Raw genomic sequence first — 21,732 nt, forward strand, 5'->3', positions numbered from 1 at the left:
TCTGCATGTAAATATACAAATAAGATTAAGTAAAATTTTACAATTATATCACCTTTTTTTAGGTTTTACAAACCAGACTTTTAAATAATAAATGAATATTACATGTAGAGCCTGTTTAGAAAATAAAGATGGCAGCGCCCTTGGGATCAATTTCGGTGCGACTAAGCACTGCAAGCTTCACATTTAAACGACGTAAAAACAGACCAGCAATTACTAAGTCAGCTGAGGGTACAACAAGTGATCTATTGTCAACGGAAAAATGCATCGAAAATAGCAAAACAAGTCAAGAAATAACGTGTGTTCCAGTTATAGTTGAATTCCGACGTCTCCTCGAGAGTGTCAAGTACAAAAGCATTGACGTCGTGCCCGGGGTAAGTGTTCACAGCGGGAGCGACAGGAGTTTGCTGCCGGAACGTCGGGGGTGCAGATCTGATGTTACGTGATGGTACATATTGATCATGCACGTGCACTTGAGCAGAGGCGCAATTGCGCAACAATTGAACAGGGTACTTTTATTCTAATGGGAGGCAAGCCATGTGGTCTCACTTAGTTAGAGTTAGACTTAACATTTGTTCTATCTCAATGAAATCAGACTAGGCCCTATATTGTTTAAGAAATAAAGTTAAATTATGATGGGGTGACCGACCATAATTTGCGGACATTTTAAAAATTATCATGAAGTTGATTTTCAATCAAATTTTCTCACACACAGTTCACATAAAAATTAATCAAAATCATACATACCAAACGGAAGGCAAGATCCCAAAGTCAAATTAGCTTGACAGAATTATAAAGTAGGCCAAGCCAAGGCCAGGGTTTCGCCGGTATCGCAATCTCAAATTCCATGACGATCGACTAGTAGTGTGCGCTCGGCTAACAAAGTGTCATAAAAAGTGTGACCTTAATTTGCGCACGATCGTTTTGCAAAGCTTTCGAAAATAAATCAAGCAGACAAAGGTAATAGTATTAGATGGAGGTTAAAATGCTATAAATTCGGTTGGTATAACTATAAGTATATCATTTTACTTTTTATACTTGTTTGGATACCTCTGCTTGCAAACTGGCGATTTCTGGAAGCTTGTCGAGAAGTTTGGATTTTCTCGGAGCGGAAGCAAATGGTAACAAAATTTGCAGATGTTTTGCCAATATTTTCACAAATTGAGACCTTACCTTCAAGAAAATTACGGTACCATACCAAGTAATTTTGCATCTGTTTAGTGTTGGTGATATCAGTTTTTCAAGATTTTGATTCGATATTGGGATTCTACCGTGCACAAAATTAGGTAATGCATGAATTAAGGTCACACCACCATACAACAAAGTTAGAGACTACTAGTACGGTACTAAAGTTAGTTTCCAACTCAATCCATTCCAAGGTTCAATAATACGCCAGTGGCGGACTGTATCAGACTGGAACTTGGAAGAAGAAAAGGCAGAAGAAGAAGATTGTTCTTTTCTTTTCTTTCTTTTCCTCTCATTTACTTTAGAATTCTAATCTAATAGGAGGAATAGAATATGGTATAATGTTAAATCTAAGGTGTACTTCAGAAATTATGGGAGGATGGTTGCTTTGTCATTTTTTGTGGCTCTGTGTTTTTAAATATAACCATCACAAAGCTAGAAACTTCAAAGTTATAACTTGATCTATACAGGGACTCAATGCCCATATGTTTATGTATTAAGTTCGGATTTAAGTGGGAGTTGCGCGACAACAGCCGAAGTAAGTCACTGGTTTTTTCCCTTATAAGTTTATTTTTTCCGTTTTGGTGCATTTCAGGCCAAACCGGAATAATAATCTTGCTATAGGTGCAGTACTTTTTGTTTAAATGTTTTTTATTTGCTAAAAAATAATAGATCCCCGCTGGGGGGGGGGGGTTATATTGCAAACCCCCTAATGGCGGCTGCACCTTTGTGAGCAGTCTGTGTACGAGGAGAAATAAAAAAAAAATTAAAAATGCTTTAAAAAATGACAATGCTTGTCCAATCAAGAGGAGCTTCTCAAGGTCAACTTGAGAACTAAGAGGGAGGAGCCCAGTGAGAAGAAAGATGACTTCATCTGCTGCTGTTCTAAGGAGACCAAGGATTTTTTTGAACAGCTGATGTTGTGCCTAGTCAAGTCTTCTCTCCATCCCTTTTGTAAGGTGTACTCAGGGCTCGACACTAGCGGCGGTCCGACGGTCCCAGACCGGTAAAAATCGCTGTCGGACCAGTAGATTTTCAGAAATAGGAAGATTTACTGGTCCGACATGACCAGTAAAAAATATCATTGTCGGGCCAGTAATTTTTCCAAAAATAGCAAGATTTAAGGGTCCGACATGACCAGTAATAAAATCCATTGTTGGGCCAATAACTTTTCCAGAAATTGTCAAATTTCACTGCAAACCATTTCCCCCCGGTAAATTCTGTCATTCACACACAGAATACACACACTAGAGAAGCATACAGTGTACATGTAGCCAGCTACACAACCCACGTGGTAAATTCTCTACTGGCTGCGCGAACGAAGCTTGGCTAAACTCTGGCAGAAATATCTCACAAGAACTGTCAAAATTCACGGTTCATACTCATGAAAGGCTCTTATAATGTCCATATTTCCTAAAAATTGGAGTAACTCTGTCATTTGTAAGCAGTAAAAGGAGAAATTTTCACTTCTGTTTTGGTTCAAACAGATCGGGTTTCGGGTGATAGCGTCTGAATACATAATAGCCCCACATATGCATTTATGTGTGTGTTGATACACTTGGTTTCTGACTTTCTTTCGTAGCTATTTTAATTGAGCCAAAAAGAAACTGATAAATTATTTGATGATAGTTTTAGCTCTCTTCCTCTGTTTTCTTCCTATCTTTCTTTCCTTCTTTCTTTTCAATCTTTCTTTGTTTCTTCCCTCTCTTCTTTCATTTTTTTGTTACTGTCTTTCTTTTTTTAATTTCCTTTTTTCTTTAATTTGTTCTTTCATTCTTTCTTTCCTTTAAAAAAATATTTTTCTCTATTTCTTTTTTCTCTTTCTTTCTTTCTTTCTTTTTCTTTCTTTCTTTCTTTCTTTCTTTCTTTCTTTCTTTCTTTCTTTCTTTCTTTCTTTCTTTCTTTCTTTCTTTCTTTCTTTCTTCCTTCCTTCCTTCCTTCCTTCCTTCCTTCCTTCCTCCCTCCCTCCCTCCCTCCCTCCCTCCCTCCCTCCCTCCCTCCCTCCCTCCCTCCCTCCCTCCCTCCCTCCCTCCCTCCCTCCCTCCCTCCCTCCCTCCCTCCCTCCCTCCCTCCCTCCCTCCCTCCCTCCCTCCCTCCCTCCCTCCCTCCCTCCCTCCCTCCCTCCCTCCCTCCCTCCCTCCCTCCCTCCCTCCCTCCCTCCCTCCCTCCCTCCCTCCCTCCCTCCCTCCCTCCCTCCCTCCCTCCCTCCCTCCCTCCCTCCCTCCCTCCCTCCCTCCCTCCCTCCCTCCCTCCCTCCCTCCCTCCCTCCCTCCCTCCCTCCCTCCCTCCCTCCCTCCCTCCCTCCCTCCCTTCCTTTCTCTCTTTCGTTCTTTCTTTCTTCCTTTCTTCCTTCCTTTCTTTCTTTTTGATATTTTTTTTTCTTTAATTCTTGAGTCCATCCATCCTATATTCATCTCTTCTCTCATTCCTTTCTTTCCTTCCTTATTTTTACCCTTTTCTCTCCTTCATTCTTTGTTACTCTCTTTGTTTCTTTCTTCCTTCCATCCATCATTTATTTACCCTTTCTTGTTTTTTATTTCTTCCTTCTTCCAGCCCTTTCTCTCTTTCTTACATTCATTCTTCTTCTATCTGTCTTGTTCTTTCCTTTTTCCCTTTGTTAAATCTATCCTTTCACCTACCTTTTTTTACTGCTTGCTTCCTTTCTCTCCTTTATTCTTTCATTCCTTCCTTTCTTTGTCTCTCAGTCTTTCTTTTTTTCTTCCTTCATCTATTCTTTTACCTTTTCTTTTTTTATATTGCTTGCTTCTTTCTTTCCTTCCCTTCCTTTATTTATTTACTTCTATCTATCATTTTACCTTTCCTTTATTCCTTCCTTAATTCCTTTCAATCCTTCCTTCCTCTCATTCTTTCTTTTGTCCTTTCCATCTCTCCTTTTTTCCTTTCTTTTTTATTGCTTCTTCTTTCTTTCCTTTACTACTTACTAGATTTGTTCTTTCTTTCTGTATTGCTTCATTTCTTTCCTTCATTTCTTTTTTTTTTCATTTCCTTCTTTCTTTATTTTTGTTCCTTCTTTATTCCTTCTTTATTCCTTCCTTCCTTTCCTTCTTTAGTTCTTTCTTTATTTCCTTCCTTCACATCTATCCTTTCTTTTTTTCTTCCTTTCTTTTATTCTTTTTCTTTTCTTTCTTTCTTCTTTCTTTCTTCGTTTCTGTCTTGCTTTCTTTTTTGTCCTTCATTTTATTTGGGGGGGGGGGGGGAACGAAAGGCTAGAAAAATAAACTTGCGCCTTTTTTTTAATGTTTTCTTTATTTTTTGGGACCAGTAGATTTAAGGTTCGGACCAGTAAAAATTTGAAAAACTGGGTATCTACTGGTCCGACATGAATAGGTTGGACCAGTAGAAAAAATGGGTTAGTGTGGAGCCCTGGTGTACTATACTGCTGCTCCATAGAGCATACAAGGGATGCAATAGGCCTTCCACAGGGAAGCACAGTGTTGTGGTAGAAGGCCTCCTGTGTATGCTCCACTTCCTGTAAGCATATAGAAAATTTGTATGCCTTTTGAGATGATCTTTTTCTTTGGGTCTCTCTTGTCACTGCATTTTATGATGCCAAGATGTGGATGTCGGTACTGTCTCACTCCCAAGATTCCAGGTTGGGTGCTGGAGTGCATGTTTAACCTTATTATTGAAAGGTACTACATAGCTTTTATTAGGGTTGATCTTGTACCTCCAACTTTTGGAGTAGCTGTTGGTAACATTCAACATCTCCTGTAATTCACTTGGAGAAGAGCTGATTAGTGCCACGTCATCTGCTACATGTAGGACGAGGAGGCCAGAGTACCTACCCAAAAGTTTGCACTCCAAGTTCTTTTCCCGGAGGACTTTCATCAGATCGTCAATGAATACTGAGTAGAGAGAGAACTCCCCCTTGTCTAACTCCCTGCTCTATCTGAAAAGGCTCACTAATGATCCCGTCCCAAAGGACCTGGCTGTGAAGATCGTTTTATAAAGACCTGATCATGTGAACATACTGTGGATGGTTGTATGATGCATCTAGTTTCAGGAACAATCCCTCATGCCAATTGCCAAACTCTATGAAATGCTTTCTCTGCGTCTAATAATGCCACAAACGTAGGCTGGTTGATGCTGTCAAGCTTGATGATCAGTTCCAGGCAGAGTGATGTAAGGAAACCAAACTGGAGTTCATCCGGGATGTCACTCAGGTGAAGTGAAAGTTCAAGATGAGGCTTCAATACCAATCCAGTAACTTGCAGAGTGAAGAGGTTATGGTTATTCATCTGTAGTTCTTGGGGTCCTGGATGCTCTTGCCTTTGCCCTTATGGATTGGTATCACAATTCCACTCTTAAGACTAAGTGGAGTGTGTGCATTAGCCAAGAACACATTAAAGATTAAAAGTAGCAGTCTCCTAGCAGTTTCTCCAAGGTTCTGTATATGCTCTGGGGATATTTCATCTAGTCCACTTGCTTTGGCAAAATAGAAAAAATAATTGAGCAAAAAGAAGAGTTCGTTTGTTTTGGACATTTACCAAATTAATATCCGTGCTAGTTGTCTTTAAAAATTATATTATTATGGAGCGGAATTTTTTTTCTCTCTTTCTGGTAAGAAAAAAAAAACCCAATTGTTTATGATTCTGGAACTTTCTATTGATTCAGCACTTGCAATATATATTTTCACGATGCAAAACAATTAAGATTCAATCTTATCTAAGTTTCTGTGAAAGTAAAAAATTATAATTATCATTAAATAAATCAATAATAAATAAATTAATTAATTAATTAATAAATAAATAAATAAATGAATGAATGAATGAATGAATAAATGAATGAATAAATAAAGAAATAAATGATAACCACACAAACACAAAGAGGGAAATGATCAAAATTTCTTTGAAACAATAATTAAATAAGCAGACTTTCAGTTCAAATACTGTATTCATATTCTTTCATATTCTTTTTTTTTTTTTGGTACCGGGTAGCCGACTAAATTACTACCATTTATTTATATACGTGTCTATATCTGAAAAAAAAGAAAGTCAATCAAAAAAATAAGTATTTACTTGAATTGAATTGGATTGAAATGTACATTGTTTAATTTGTTCATATATTCTATTGCAGATTTCAAATGTTGAGCTACTCCATACTGTAGTTGGTCTCTATGACACGTGTCTTCCTGATATCACCCCTCAAGTTCTCTATTCAACTGTGACTGGAAAGTGGGCTAAAACACTTGTACTTCTCAGAAGTAAAAAGGGTGAGAAAAACAACTTTTTCTTAATTTTCAATATATTTTCATCATTTGCTAACCAGTTAGAGACTGTATGATTTTGCTGTTTATGTGTTTTCCATAGACTCCATCCCACATATATGCGGCTTAGTCTCCGATGGGTTAATATTTACATTAATTCATTGATGAAGCATAATTATTTATTGTGCAATGTAGTTTACCAAGAACTTATGTTAAATTAGGGACGAACATATCTGTGTAATTTTCAAGTTGTGTACTTGTTTGATTGTGGACTAATACCATTCCTGGATTCAGTCAGGCTCAGTGACTAAAACATGAAAGTCTAAACTCTATTCCGTAATGTGATTTTAATATTCCTTTGACAATCAATCAGATGTGGCCCTGGAACTACAGCAAAGGCTTCTTCAACAGGAGAGAGAAATAGAGAAAAATACTGCACAGAAAGAAACAATATCACTGAACAATAATGCTGATGTGAACAAAGACTCTGCCATCGCTAATGACACCCCAACTAAGACAATAAACTCTAATGCAGATGTAGATCCCAGCGTGACTAACGATTCAGGTGAAACCAAAGAAAGTCCTCTCTTGAGACTACTAGAAATCGGTGGTGACGGAGAGGCAACTAATGTAATACAGAACAGTAAAGCCAGTAATAGTCAACCTGGTGGGGAAAAAGATTATGCTAATGATACGGTTGCTAAGGAGGAGGTGGATTGTGTGACTAAGGAGGATGGAGAGTTGGTTGCTAAGGAGGATTTAGAAGATGTCTTGGAGGAGGAAGAGCAGAGGAAGGTATTCGCTGATGTGTTCAGTGACTCTGACAGTGAGGAGGAAGAAAGGTAAAATTTGATCTTATTGTCCACATTAGATCCTTGTAGTAACAGCATATCCCCCCCCCCAAAAAAAAAAGAAGAAGACATACATGTAGTCGTATTCTCATTCTTGGGTGAAATTGAATTTAAATAAACCTAAGAAGAGCCTTGGTGTATTGGTACTGACTCTTGCCTTGTAATCAGAGGGTTGTGTGTTTGAAAGTTGAAACCCACTATGGCTGAGCATCCTTGAGCAAGGTATAAATCCACACTTTTTCATGTCCAGTCCTGCTCTCCACCCAGATGCTCAATGGGTACTCGTAGCATTTGAAAGTCATTGTACCTTGTCCATCATTGTTAGCGCCTCACATTGCGACTGACTGTTATACTTCCCACGGTGGGAATACTTGATCGAATCAGATAACTGGGGTTATGATAAATCTGTAAGCAATTAGACTAGTACAATGTACATGTATGTCTTAAGGGCCGTATAACCAGATTATTTAGGAAGAGAAAGATTCCAGTTTACATCCTCTCAGGATCATTCTATAAAGACCTGCAATGAATTATAATCAATTCCTTCTCAAACTAAGATTAATCTCACCTGATTTTGTGAAACCTATCTAAACAGTGAAGAAGAAGAGGAAGAAAGGGACTTTTCAAAAGGCATCCATGAATTCCTGAGAGCAGTGAAACAGAGGAAAGAGAGGAGAGAAGAGTTGAGTTTAAACCCGACCCTGGAGGAAATAGAATCAACGGTCGGGATCGAGTCAAGGATTGTGGCTTGTGCAACTTGGGAAAAGTCCCACATGTGAGTTTTTATGTTAGTAGATAATCGCCTCATAAAATCCATTCTTATACAAAATCACTTTTGGTGTTTTCTGAAATTCAGCGAAACTTTGAAATGTAATAGCTCTCATATTTAACTTCCGATTTTGATGAAATTTTTTGGTGTTATGCTTGTTTGATATTTCTCTTTCTATCCAAGTAAACTTTTTTTTGGGGTGGACTTGACATATAAGCTTGAAATTGACAGCAGCCCCATAAAACAAGAAAATTATGTTAGTTCTCATTTGTAGACAATATTTATTAGCTTGAAATGTCACATTTATCTTTCCACCATTTAACCAAAGATTTAGACCATGGAGTTCAGCATACTGGCTTCACTGTTAATTTGTTATCAATCTTTATTACATGTATATGATGAATGTTGAAGATAGTAGCAGTCTCAGATATTAGAAATGTCACATCAGGAGACTAGCATTTTCATGCCTCTTATGAAGCAAATGAATAAATACTCCGTTCTCATCTTATTTCTTATCATACTAGCCGTCCAGGTGAGAAGATTGTCCAGATAGACTTGATGGGCGTGAGAAAGAGATGCAGAAGATGTGGTATCGGGAGATATTTGTTAAGGGTAAGCTCTTTTGTTTTCCGCCATACATTGCATTTATTTGTGTCATTCAGTAATTATATTGGTGGTTGTTGCAATAATGGTACAACATAGTGGTAGTTGTGGTGATAGTGATGGCAGACTGGCAGTGATGCCAATGATGAAAACGGTCGTAATGGTGGTGTTTTAGGGAAAGTGGTAGTTGTAATGGTGGTGGTAATGATGGTGGCAGTGACGGTAGTAGAAGTTTTGGTGGTGGTGGTGGTGATGATAGTGGTTTTATTGGTTGAGGTTACAATCATGAATGGTATTGATTCTGCTTGGTGATGACATAAAGGATGTTGTTGGTGCTGATGATGTAAATAATAGTCATGGTGATTGTGGTTTTGGTGTTGATGGTGGTAATTGAAACAGACCTGAAACTAAAACTTTGAGATTTGAAAATGTCTTTGTTTCTACTGGGGTAATACTATGCAGCTATTCCATTGGAGCAAATATCACAAGACCGATTCTCACAGAATCTCCATTGTATGATTTGCAATCTAAATATCAAACTGATTTCAAAGAGCAGGTTTTACACTCTTCTCCTTTTTTCGACTTTCATTCCTTTCCTTCAGCAAATGAAAGATGTAAGCATTGTTGGACCTTATGATTCTCTGGTGGTGTATGCTGACCATTCTGCAGTGGATTTCTTTGCGCTTCATGGCTTCAGTGATGACATTGTCTTGAATAGTAAATACTCTGACCTAGCCGATAATTGGACCAACTGCACCCTCATGTGCTACATACCTCCTTTTGTTGGTAAGTTACCTTTGGGTCATTATGTACAGTGGGTGATTTCATGTTCAGTGTTGACCTTTTGGTGTTGGTGTTAGGTTAGGTTAAACTATTATAACACCAAACATGATATGAAGATGGTCCCGAAAAGTCACTAGTTGTTGACATGTCAATAATGTGATCTGGATCAGTTTTACAAACTCTGAATAAGTTTTGGAGATAGGGGAAGCAATCTAAATTTCAACACCAACACCAGAATTGAAATCACCCAGTAGCAGAAGAGCTAAAAATCTTGAGTGGGCCAGATATGGGTGCAAACTTTCAAAAAAGATAAAGGGGTGAAATCTATACATCAAGCTGTGCGCGAGTGAAGCGAGCAAACAAAAAATTGACAGTTTGTATACAAATGTAATTTTGTGATGTATAGATTTCACCCCTTTATCTTTTTTTTCTGCATTTATCTGCAATTTTTTTTCTTGGTCATAATATTTTGGGTGGTCCATGGTGCCAAGCCCCCCATCTGTACGCCAGTGATTGTATACAACATTGACCACTCTTGAAGATGACTGGATATTATCATTTCCAAGGTGGTTTTGTACTGACCTTTTGATCACTAATAAGAGGCCTTGGCTGAGTTGTGATAGAAGGGCTGGTATTGAAAGCATCAAGACTGAGATGATTTCCACCGTAATGTGAACACACCCAATCTATAAAATCACAAATAATTGGATGATTTTAAGTATTTAGGTTCATATGCGACTCAAGATAAGACTTTCTATGTAGGAAAGCTCTTGCATGGAATGTATGTAATAAGCTGCATTTGATTTGGGAATCAAATATTTATCTGTCAATAAAACTTCTGGTTTAGGGCATTTGTGGAAAGTATCCTTTTGTAAGGTTCAGAAACATAGACACTCAAGAATTCCTTAAATGATAGACTAGATGGCACATATACTCAACTTTTAATGAGGGTACAAAATATTAGTTGGAGAGATCACAAAACAAAAGATGAAATTTATGGAGATCTTCCACCCATCTCCATTTCCACCTATTTTGATAATTGCAAGCCCTTTGGAGTAAAGGATACATTTGTTTTAAGTCGCAGCTGATCGTACAACTGCTAGGATGCCATAACTATTTGTTGTTAAACTTGTTTTCTTTGAATAAGGAGGGTAGAACAGTTGTGAATTTGAATATAAGTATTTGTATGATGATCAACTTCTTTAAGCTGCCAAGATTTGTGCAATATTCCTTATATTGTGGAATATTTCTGATATTCTGTTCTGGGCTATCCAATGTAATATAAATATTTGTAATATAGAGCTACTTTCAGGTTTCTATAATTGTTACGAAGAGATGGTGACATCACAATTTTCAAAAAATTCTGCCTTGTCATAACAATTTATGATCAAACATGTCCTATATTCTTTACATATATCATTCAAATCAAACATTAATAATCTCTTTTTTTATCAGGACAAACAATTTTGAAGGAAACAGACATGACCCTTGACCTGAAAGAGATTGAGATGGAGCTTCAGAAATGGACAGAGAAAAGCCGAGATGCGTACCAAGGTCAGGTCTCATGCATTATGAGGTTACGACATGAGGTCATCGCACTTCGTGCTCTGGTAGGTGGATGAGAGATGCTAGGGTTATATGTAAATGCCCATTTTGTTAAAATAAGTGGCATTTGACAAAACGTTATGATTTGTAAATAATGGAATAAGTATGTCTAAGAAGTCCTCTTGTATCAGGTTAGCTAGTTTGCTCCATTTGTTTGTTAAGCATACATATAAAATACACGGATACATTTTGGAGAGTGAAAAAAGTAAAGCTTTTATAACATGAAAGAAGTTGAAACCAATTGGAATGGTCTTCCATTTGTATCTCTCAAGTGGCTTAATCTTCTAGGTTAAGGACGTTCCACAGTTAAAGTGAAATCCATGTCATTTTCACCAAACTTTGCACATAGATACTTTAGAACCTTAATATTCGAAATATGCAAAAATTAACATAGGTCCATGTGCTTGATTTTTTGCTGTAGAGCTTCAAAGTTCACCCAAATTGATGTTCTTAAGAATTGCGCATTCAAAAGAATTTGGCATTTTTAGACCGCCCAAGATTACTACAATGAGTTTAAACCTCTATTACTCAGTCAAAATACATGAAAAGGTCATCAAATTTCGCAAGAGAGTTAATAATTGAATTGTTAGAATGGAGAATCTATTTATAGTGCTATTTGTTTGCAATTTTAAGTTTAACAGCACTGTCAGTTCTTAAAAATGGCGTAAAAGATAACAAAATCCCAATCTAAAAAATGTAAAATTTCAGTAACAAACTACAAACGTACAATAAATGATGCACTTTATTCAAAATCCATGTCATTTTCACCACAATTTGCGGAGTTGTAGAGGAAGGTATACATACGAGGTACAAACATTAAAAAATAGGGGTTCATGTGCTTGTTTTTAAACTATCAGCATTTTTATTAGAGCAAATGTGCTTTTTAAAACACCAAAAATGCGCCAAATGCTTAGTATCTATGTGAAGAAAAAATCAAAACCACTCTACCATTTATTCAAACTCGTGGTAATATTTGTGATTCTTGGCAGCAGAGTAAAGTATTTTTAAATTGTAGAGAATATTTTTTTGAATGGTCCATGGAATAATTCAATTTTTTAGCTTCATGAAATAACGTATCGGATCTGCAGTTTAAGTGCAGAAGATGAGAAAAATCAGCTCATACCCGCAGCTAATTAATGTGACGTCAGCGCGCAGAGTGTAAACTATGCGCAGATCATAATGCGCACAAACATAACTTTGGAACGTCCTTAAGAGGCAGGAATACTTGTCATTTATTTCGTAAGCCAGTTTGCAGATACAATTTTAGCATATTTAGATCCATAGACTGGTATTCTGAAGTCCACTTTAACTTAGGTCATGGTCTATCTTTGTGTTGAAATTATGGGAAGCCCAAAAATGTCAAAATTTTGTTTCCAATGTTCACATTGCTCTACCATTGTGTTATCATTGTGTTATCATAGTGGAAAAAAAAATCAGTTATTCTTTCCAGAAGGTTATGAATGATATGGGCCTTCTGAGGAGCGTTTCATGAAAGAACTTGTCCGACGTTTGATCCGACAAGTCCTGTTATATCCGACAGTTACCATACATGTAGAAGCTGTGCTTCTCAGCCAATCAAAATAAGGGAAAGTTGTCCGTTCTGACAACTTGTCGGATGAAAATGTTGATTAAACGCTCCCGAGAAGTGATAGATGAGGTGAGAAATGAAATGTTAGAGATATGTGTAACATCCATAGTTAAACCACAACTTTAGATCAGAGTATGAATTCAACCAGAGTTCAGAATATGGGACATTGACACAAATTTCTCTTTTTTAACAAAAAGGATAGATACCAGGTTTCAAAGTGTATTTACTCTTATGACCCATCATAGGTGAGTTCACAGAAAGATCTGATCAGCTCATTGACAGAGGAGCTTGAAAGTACTCAGACAGATAAGCTCATGATCGGTAAGTTACTCAACAATTGCATAACATTTGAATAATGTAGTCATCAGTGCCCGTATTCAAAATTTCTGAAAGCCTGTTTTTAAGTCAAATCCCCCCAAAGTGTGTTTTACAATTTAAATTAGGTGCGATGGCTCAGTCAGTAGAGCGGGGGTTTCGGATTCCGCTATCCCGGGTTCGATTCCCACCAGTGCTCTAGTGCCCTTTGGTAACTCATCAATCCTCATTACTCGGTCCCTTGGAGAGGACCTTAAGCTGTCCTTTCTCTGGTTGCTTGCTTACAAGCATTCATGCTTTCCTAGCAATCTGGTAAAAAATTCATCACCATTTATTTATCATTTAATTCATTACTGGATTATATGAATGTGTGAGCTTCCAACAGTAATGATGTGGAGGCTTTGAAAAGAAATGTTATGTAAATTTGCAACATAACATTGAAAATTCATTTTAGTCAGGTGCCTCATTAAAATACCAAAAGATATGTTGATTTTTACACTTCTTATGCGTGGAATGGGGCGAAAAAACCCTTTATTGATGCATTATTACTAAAATCATTTGACAGGCTAATTTAGCTATTAAATGTAAACAGTAAGTGGGTCCAATATCTGTCCCATGTCTGTTAAAAATAAACATGATATTGTGGTCACTGGAGTCACTGAATACCAATTTGGTTCATGAGAAGTTGGAAAACATGTCTGCTGAAAGTTAATTCTATTGTCACTTATCAGTAAAAAATCTGTTAAAATAGACATTACTCATGGTCACCTAAAAGAAATGGTTGTCATTATTCATGAAATATCACGAATAATGTAAATTGCAGTTGATGATGAAAATTGTTAGAAAAAGTGCTGACAAAGTGCTGACAAATGAATATGTTATTGGGGGCCGTTTCATAAAGCTGTTTGTAAGTTAAGAGCGACTTTAAGCGACTGATGATCCTTTCTTAGGTGCTAAATAATCACCAATGAACATTTAATGGTGAATATCATTTACCACAAGGAAGGGTCACTAGTCTTTATCAAAGTTGCTCTTAACTTATGAACAGCTTTATGAAATGGCCTCCACTATAGAATTTGATTCAATAATTGTTTGTAATTGATTCATGTCCTATGGATGTAGTTTTGATAGGTTATTTTGGAAGTTACACTGTAGCGATGGTTTATTTAAGAAAAAAGGCTATTGTAATTTTTTTGTCTTTTTTTTTTGCTTTCTTAACCTATCTTGATTGTTAGCTTTGATTTATTTAGAAAAAAATGCAATATTTTTGTTTGTTTTGATTGTCTTGTCTTTTTAGAGAAAAGTTTTCTGGAGCATAGAATAGCAGCCATCAAAGCAGGGTATTATGAGAGGCACTATGGTGATGGTCCATGTAAGTAGCATTTCACAAACATGTATAACAATCATAGGTTAAAGAGCAAACTGAATATCACTTTCAGTCTTTCTCAAGGGTGGTGTGACAGAGGGAGGGAGAACAACCTCATAATTATTATTTTTTGTCTCGCCTGCATAGCAGAGTGAGACTAAAGGCACCACTTTTCCGACGGCAGCAGCATCATCGTCAACATTGAAATCTAAACCAAAGGTTAAGTTTTTGAAATTTCATCATAACTTAGAAAGTAGATGGACGTAATTCATAAAACGTGGACATAAGTTTAATCAAGTATCACTGATCATCCTGCATAAGTTTCAGGTCACATGATCAAACGTCATTTTAGGGTCAGTGAACTTGTCGAGGTATTTTTTTTAAATGTCATCATAACTTTGAAAGTTTATGGATCTAGTTCATCAAAGTTAGACATAGGGTAATCAAGTATCACTGATTGTCTTGCACAAGTTTCAGGTCACATGATTTAGGTTAAATGTTGTGTAGGATGAATGAAATTATTAGCATTGAAATTTTTTGAAATGTTATCATAACTTTGAAAGTAAATGGATCTATTATATAAAACTTGGACATAGGGGTAATCAAGTATCACGATCATTCTGCATGAGTTTTAGGTCACATGATTGAGGTCAAAGGTAATTTAGAGCCAATAAATCTTGTATTTTTGCTGTCATATAAATGGTATTTTTGTGAATAATTATTCATCTTAATTTTCAAAGTCAGCACTGCTGCTATATTGAATCATGCAATGCAGGCGAGACTGCCAGAGGTGTTCCACATGCTTTTTTAAGGAGAAAGTAGGAGAAAAATAAAGAAGAAAAAAATGATAGTAGAGAGAAATGACATGGAAAAGAGAGTAAATAACCAGCCTTATTTTTCATTTATAATCAAACAAACTAATTGTAAGGTTGTCTTACCCCTACCCCCCCCCATCTTGCACTCAAAACATGTGGGCACAACACTTGATTGTTCTGTGGCCTTTGTCACTTAGAACTTTGTATACACCTTATGCATTGACGTCCATCATCGCACTGCCATCTTAGAGGCTGAAGCCATTGCCTTTCATGCATTGGTGATCTGAAGCTGGCACATCTTTGACAACTCTGTTTGCATGTATTCATATGTCCTCTGAGTGAGGGCGCTATGAGATTATGACATTTGCATAAAGTCTATTAAACTCATGAGAAAAAGAGTCACAAAAATTTCTTCTTGATGCAATAAAGCAAGCAACATCTGTACTATTGTTTCTCTTCATTCTGATATTTATTTTGGGTGTGTCCCTTTTCTCTTTATTACCACGACGATCAGCAGCAAACGGGACTGCAAAGGAGTCCCAGACAGAGAATCATTACACCGTTGGTACCGATGGGGACGATGAGGCAGAAGATGAAAGCGATGATGATGGGGATGATGAGGAGGAGGAGGATCATGATGGGGATGTAGATGAAGAGGAGGAGGAGATAGATACAGAGACTTTAATCAAAGCTCTAGAGGCTGAAGCAAGAAACTTGAAAGGTAATGATGAATATAATGAAAAAACATTATCTGAAAACATTTCCTTGATTTGCACCATACTATACACATATGCATGTCTGGGTGTGCGAGTGAGAGACAAAGGGAAAAAAAGATGAACTTCTTTGAAATCTTGATAGCTATTATAATTGGAAATGTTATTATAATCAACTTTGCTCTTATTTATCATTTATTTTACTCTCTTTATGAAAGTATCAAAGAAAAGTGGGGGAAAAGTTTAATGACTTGTTCTGGCTTTACACTTTCACTACCAATACACAAAGCTAATCAGTTCAGGAACATAACTTGCATACGCTGCGACCCAGTAATGTCAAACTATGTATTACGTTAGGCCTATAGTATTATAAACCCAACAAGGTGAATGACTCGAATGGGTATGTGTATCATGAACTGTAGCTGTCAAGGTCTCATTATAAGATCATCTATTGTTCAGATTCTTTCAAACACAGTGTTGTGTTCCCTGTGAGTTGTCCTTACAATGAACCCACTGCTGTGATCACAACCTGTGTTCCAACTTGAAACAAAAAAGCCTCCAGCATTGCATATTATTGATCTTGATGATCAAGGAATAGAAATAATGGTATGCACCTATCTCCGAATGAGATTGTGCCAAGTTTTTTTTTCTTTTGTTCCACTCCAAATATTCTTGATGTCTTGGTCTTGAGAACACAAGTGAATCTCAAATGTGAACACTACCATTGCATTTCACAATGTCCCAGGGGGGACGGAATGGTATTTGTGTCACAACTTGTATTACAATTAACCTCGATCATGTTGTATTGAATGTGAAAGTATGATATGAATGAGTCTGCTTTGTCCTCCAAGGTCAAAATCACAATATTGATGTGAAAGAGAAATTCTTCTTGTCAGATTGGTCGATAGATTTTATCCCGCCGCTGTTGAAATGCAATTTGGTGCCACCACAGATGCCATTTTTTACCAGTTTTCTCGAATTAGGATGTGAATCTGTCATACTATTTAGAAACCCAGAGTATGGAAAGAATTGCACGTAAGCCGTCCAAATGTTGGCTCTGTTACGCAGCTGAGTTGAGGATTAAGATAATATATATTAAATAAAATTAATGATGTTTATTGCAATTCGTGTTTCATTATGTCACATAAGAGGAGTGTTCTAGAATGACCCGGTCATTAGTCCTTGCCCTGATTTGTGTTTAGTAAATAAATTATTCAGGTTACCTGTTCAAACTCATTATAACATGTATAAGATATTAATTGATATACTTAATCAAAGAATAAGAAAAATACTCAGCAATTTAGTCTTCTGCAATCAGAATAGGTAAATTTTTCAGATCTTGAGAATGAAGGAAATAACATTATTAGATTAATATAATAATTTGTCAAAAATTCTGTGTACTCTTTACCTTGCACGTAGGCAAGGCAGATACGGAGGAAAGCAAATTAAATGCTGAATACAACAAAGACAATATTTAGTATTACTGTATAAAAAAATTAACAATGATATTTAAAAGAGAGTAGTTTGTTCTTTATATACATTCTCATGATATGTGGTATTACAATATATATGCAACTTTAAAAGGGCTTGTTTCCACTGTGCAGAATCCTCAAAGTGCTTACTGGCACTAATAGAGAATCTGGAATGACATATTATAGAAACAAAATTTGGTCTCAATTCTCTTGCATTTTCAAGAAATTACTCCATCTTGTAGTTTAAATCATTAAATTATGAACTGGACACTTTTACACCTTTAAATTGTTCATTGTTCTTAATTTCTTGTAACAAACTTCTTTGATCTAGAAAATATTTGATGCAGTGTTCTTTTTTCTTAAAGAATTTGCTAGTTATCACAAATGATAGAATTTAATGTTAAAACTAAAACTTTGCATCATGTTAAGAGTTAATGGCACTTCATTAACACAAATACTACATCACTATGGTTAAATACTTGTATGTCTTATGCTTAACCCTATCTAGGCCGGGGTATTTGGGAGTTCATATGGCCGGGGGGGGGGGGCCTCCCAGGCCCCCCCTTGAGATCTCAGCCATCGACCGCGCAATCGCGCCGAAAATTGGCACGCGTGTTGCCTGGGACATAATCTACACAAAGAATAGTCATTTTTTTCATCGCTATTAAATAATTAGTATGCGAAATCATACTTTTTCCTCTAACTCCCTAAATAAAGCTCCAAATGTTCTAATTTTTGGTATAGAAAGTCTTTGTGGTATTCTTAGCAAATGTACTTGAACAAAATTGCGATATCAAATCATTTTCTTATGTATTATATTGTTTTTTGCAATTTCTTATGTATTTCTTTGTTTTTTTAACCTTTTGTTTTTCATTGTTTTTTTAATGAAATTTGTTGGGGACTCTTCTGAGATCACAAAAAGCATAAAATAAATACATTTACTTTAGACCAGCAAAACTAAAAATAATCATACATTTATGATTTTTGGTTGAAAACACAATTTGCATTGACTTTGTACACAAAATCACATTTTTGAGCAATTTTTTGTATGACATGCATTACATAATGTTGCGTAATTTTGGAACCACGTACCCGGGTGACGCAAAATTGGTCTCAAAAGTTGCGCAAGACTTGAAAGTAGAAAGTCAGCGAGCGGCGCGGTCAAAAAATTTCGCGCGGCGAAAATATTGCGCGAATTGTTGAGGGGGGCCTCCGAGGGCCCCCCCCCCCCCCCCGGGCCTAGATAGGGTTAAAACCGTTTTTTATTGTATCTCTTTTCTAAAATCCATGTTTATATGAAGGGGAGTTTCTCGAGCTATATTTCACGTTTCTTGTTTATTGTTTTTCCTCAATTAATTTGAAAAAACCAAACTGTTTACTATTTTTTTTTAATTTCTCCTTTCCCCTCCCCTCTCTGACTTTATTTCAGAAAGAATATACCTGTATTTCATTTGTGATTTCATGTTGTCTAATTAGCCCTCTATATTCTGCAAGAAGAAAATAGAGTTTATTTCTTTTCTTTTCTTCATCTTTTCTCTCTCAGTTTTTCCATGACTGAGGACAAAGACAAAATTAACTTCCACTCAAAATCCTGCATTGTAATTCTTACATCATATTACTTAGACACTAATACTAGCAGTTATTCATTCTATTTCTCTTGATGTCTTTTTCTTTATATTGATAAGGTCGAAGACAGAGTTTTGATATTGGAGGCCTGGTTGAACAACGGGAGATCGCTGAGCGTTTTGAATCAGAGATGATTGACAATCCTCGACCCGGAGCAAGATGTCATGTGACCAAGGTTTCCATGGTAAGTAATCATGTGACCAGACATCTGATACACCATTGGATACGATCTACATGGAGCAATCATTTTACATACTGTGCCATTTTGTAGCAGATTGAACAGTAACCATGTAAAATTGCTCTTTCCAATATGCAGCTGACCCTAACCATTGTTGGAAGAAGCTGTATTTTCTGAATATTAATTGCTATGGTGGGTTAATTGGAACCAAAATAGTTACATTAGAAATAAACAAAACTCATCTGGCGTGTGTTTCATATAGCTGATCGTAAGTACCAGATTCTTGTGAGCAACTCTTTATGAAACGCCAACTTGATCACGTGAGGAAGCCAAGGATGTTTCATGTACTTTTTGTGGTTAATCTGGTTTTACACCTGCTTGAATCATTAAGAGAGTTAATAAGACTCTAGAGAAAATCATCAATAGAAACATTTAGGGGGGAGATACTATATATTGTTGTCTGATTTGATAAAAGTGAATCACGTGCTAAATTGTAGATTTACAACAATTCATAAAGTCAAACACAACTAGGTTTTCAACCAATCACAATCATGCATTTAGGAACTTTGTTTGATTTTCTCAGTTGCACTTAAATGCGGTTCTTTCTGCTAAAGGCCCCATAGGTAATAGAGGAATGGCTGAAATAGTTCAGTTGTGAGAGAATAAGACTAAAACGATTGATAATGATATTTAGTGCTGACTGCATCCGAAGAATATCTGTTACCCTGGCCAGTGGATCCTGGCCTGTCTGCACAAAATGTTCATGCACTTTCTCCACTCCCTGATTAGCATTCCACCAGGAGTTTCCAAACCTCACATCTTACCCATGGATGTAACATTTTTCTGAACAGTGGATTGATACCTTGCCAAAGGTCACTGGGTCACTGCGGGATCCAAGCATACGTCCATCACACTTAAATACATAGTTGTGTTTCGTATATAAAGCATCACTGCACTGGATAAATTATGCTTAGAGGACATGATATTGTGTGATTTTGCACTTCAGTGCGCATTTTGCACTTAAGGACATTCCCTAGTTATATTTGTGCGCATCCATATCTGAGCACATTTTACGCCATGCACGCTGACTTCACAATAAGGAACATGTGAATAATCAGCTACAGTTATCAGCTGATGTTTCGAGTCATCGGCACTCTTAAAGCAAATCTTGATGTGTAATTTTACAAATATATTAGCTAAAAATAATCTATGAACCTAATTTTCAAATACTTCTCCCTCTTCAGAATACTTTACACTGCAGTGCTGCCAAATATGACGAATATGGCCTCAAGTTTGATTAAATGGGATAGTGATGTAGAATGTAGATACTGAGACAAGGCTTTTGACACGTTTTTTGTCGTTTTGAAAGCGCACTTGCTCCAACAAAAGTGTTGATAGTTTGAAAACAAGCAAATAAACCCACAATTCTAAAGAGTAAGGTCTTTAGCATACCTTACTCTACAACCATGCAAAATTTGGTGAAAATGACATTGGTTTTGAATTAAGTGCAGCATTTATTATACTTCTTGAATTTGTTCTATAAATTTCACAATTTTTCAGATATGTTTTTGTCATCTTTCACAATGTATTTTCAAAATTGAAGGTGCTGCTACTCTTTAAAGAGCAAATGAATAGCAATATAAGTGGATTCTTTATCTTAAGTATAGAATTCTGAACTATAATGTCAAATTTTGTGAAATTTAGATGGAATTTGACTCAGTAATAGAGGTATAAACTCAATGTTGTGATCCCGTGGGGTCTGAAAATGCAAAATTATTTTCATTGTGTATTTCTTGAGACCTTTCAAATGGCTGAACTTCAAAGTTAGATAGCAAAAAATCAAGCACATAAACCCGATGTTAAATTTTGCATATTTGGAATATTAAGGTGCTAAAGTAACTCTGTACAAATTTTGGTTGAAATGACATGGATTTCATTTTAACTATCGAACGTCCTAATAAGCATGACTTTATAGTCACACTTTATTCTTTGTGAAACACATCCCTAATTACAAGATAAGAGTCAGAATCAATATACCACAACACTACCACATGGTCCCTTATTACAATGTAAGGCCAAATGTTGAGACCAATGTTTAAAAAAAAAATTATATCAACCACAAAGAAAATTGTACAATTTTTCCTTTTTTTTACTTAAATATTTTTTTGTGCAGAAAATCTTACAGCATGAATAAATCTGTTTTCCTTATTTTATTTCTAAAGCCTCTTCATTTACGTTTGAAGGATATTTTTTTGACCAAAAAAAATCATATTTTATTGTTTGAAAAAACAATGAAGATAATAAATTACAATTGAAAATTATTAAAGTAAAATGAATGAATAAACTACATCAAGAATAAAAAAGTAATATCAAACACTTTTAGAAAATGCTTTTGCTTTTTTCCCCATTTGGAACATTTTTTAAATTAGAATCTTTAAAGATCTTTGCGAATACCATTTAGGATATAGGTCCAAGTAAAACGAAAACTACTATGCTTTTCGTCCGTTCCCACGCTCATCAACTTTTGACGTATTTTTCTAAAACCTCTGCAAATTCTCACTCAAGGCCAAATTAATGCAATAAACAAAAAAACAAAATAAAATATAAAACCATTATGTTTTTTTGTGGGAAGTTCAACC

General features: G+C 36.1%; 1 protein-coding gene across 2 annotated transcripts; it reads left to right on the top strand.

Annotated features, from left to right (window-relative positions):
* The first annotated feature begins 104 nt into the window (after positions 1-104).
* Positions 105-21,304, top strand: LOC129271199 (uncharacterized). 2 transcript variants are annotated; one of them, XM_054908574.2, is made up of 11 exons: positions 105-371; positions 6,280-6,415; positions 6,783-7,251; positions 7,856-8,035; positions 8,554-8,641; positions 9,235-9,418; positions 10,871-11,025; positions 12,854-12,929; positions 14,221-14,295; positions 15,619-15,825; positions 18,975-21,304. In XM_054908574.2, exons 1-11 carry the CDS (start codon positions 129-131, stop codon positions 19,184-19,186), a joined length of 2,025 nt encoding a protein of 674 aa, XP_054764549.2. In that variant the 5' UTR covers positions 105-128; the 3' UTR covers positions 19,187-21,304. The 2 variants fall into 2 exon arrangements, with proteins under 2 accessions (XP_054764549.2, XP_054764550.2); XM_054908575.2 differs by having other exon boundaries at positions 15,622-15,825; positions 18,975-21,190.
* The last annotated feature ends 428 nt before the right edge of the window (positions 21,305-21,732 follow it).

This window comes from Lytechinus pictus, chromosome 11 (genome assembly GCF_037042905.1).
Source record: "Lytechinus pictus isolate F3 Inbred chromosome 11, Lp3.0, whole genome shotgun sequence".
Taxonomy (NCBI): domain Eukaryota; kingdom Metazoa; phylum Echinodermata; class Echinoidea; order Temnopleuroida; family Toxopneustidae; genus Lytechinus; species Lytechinus pictus.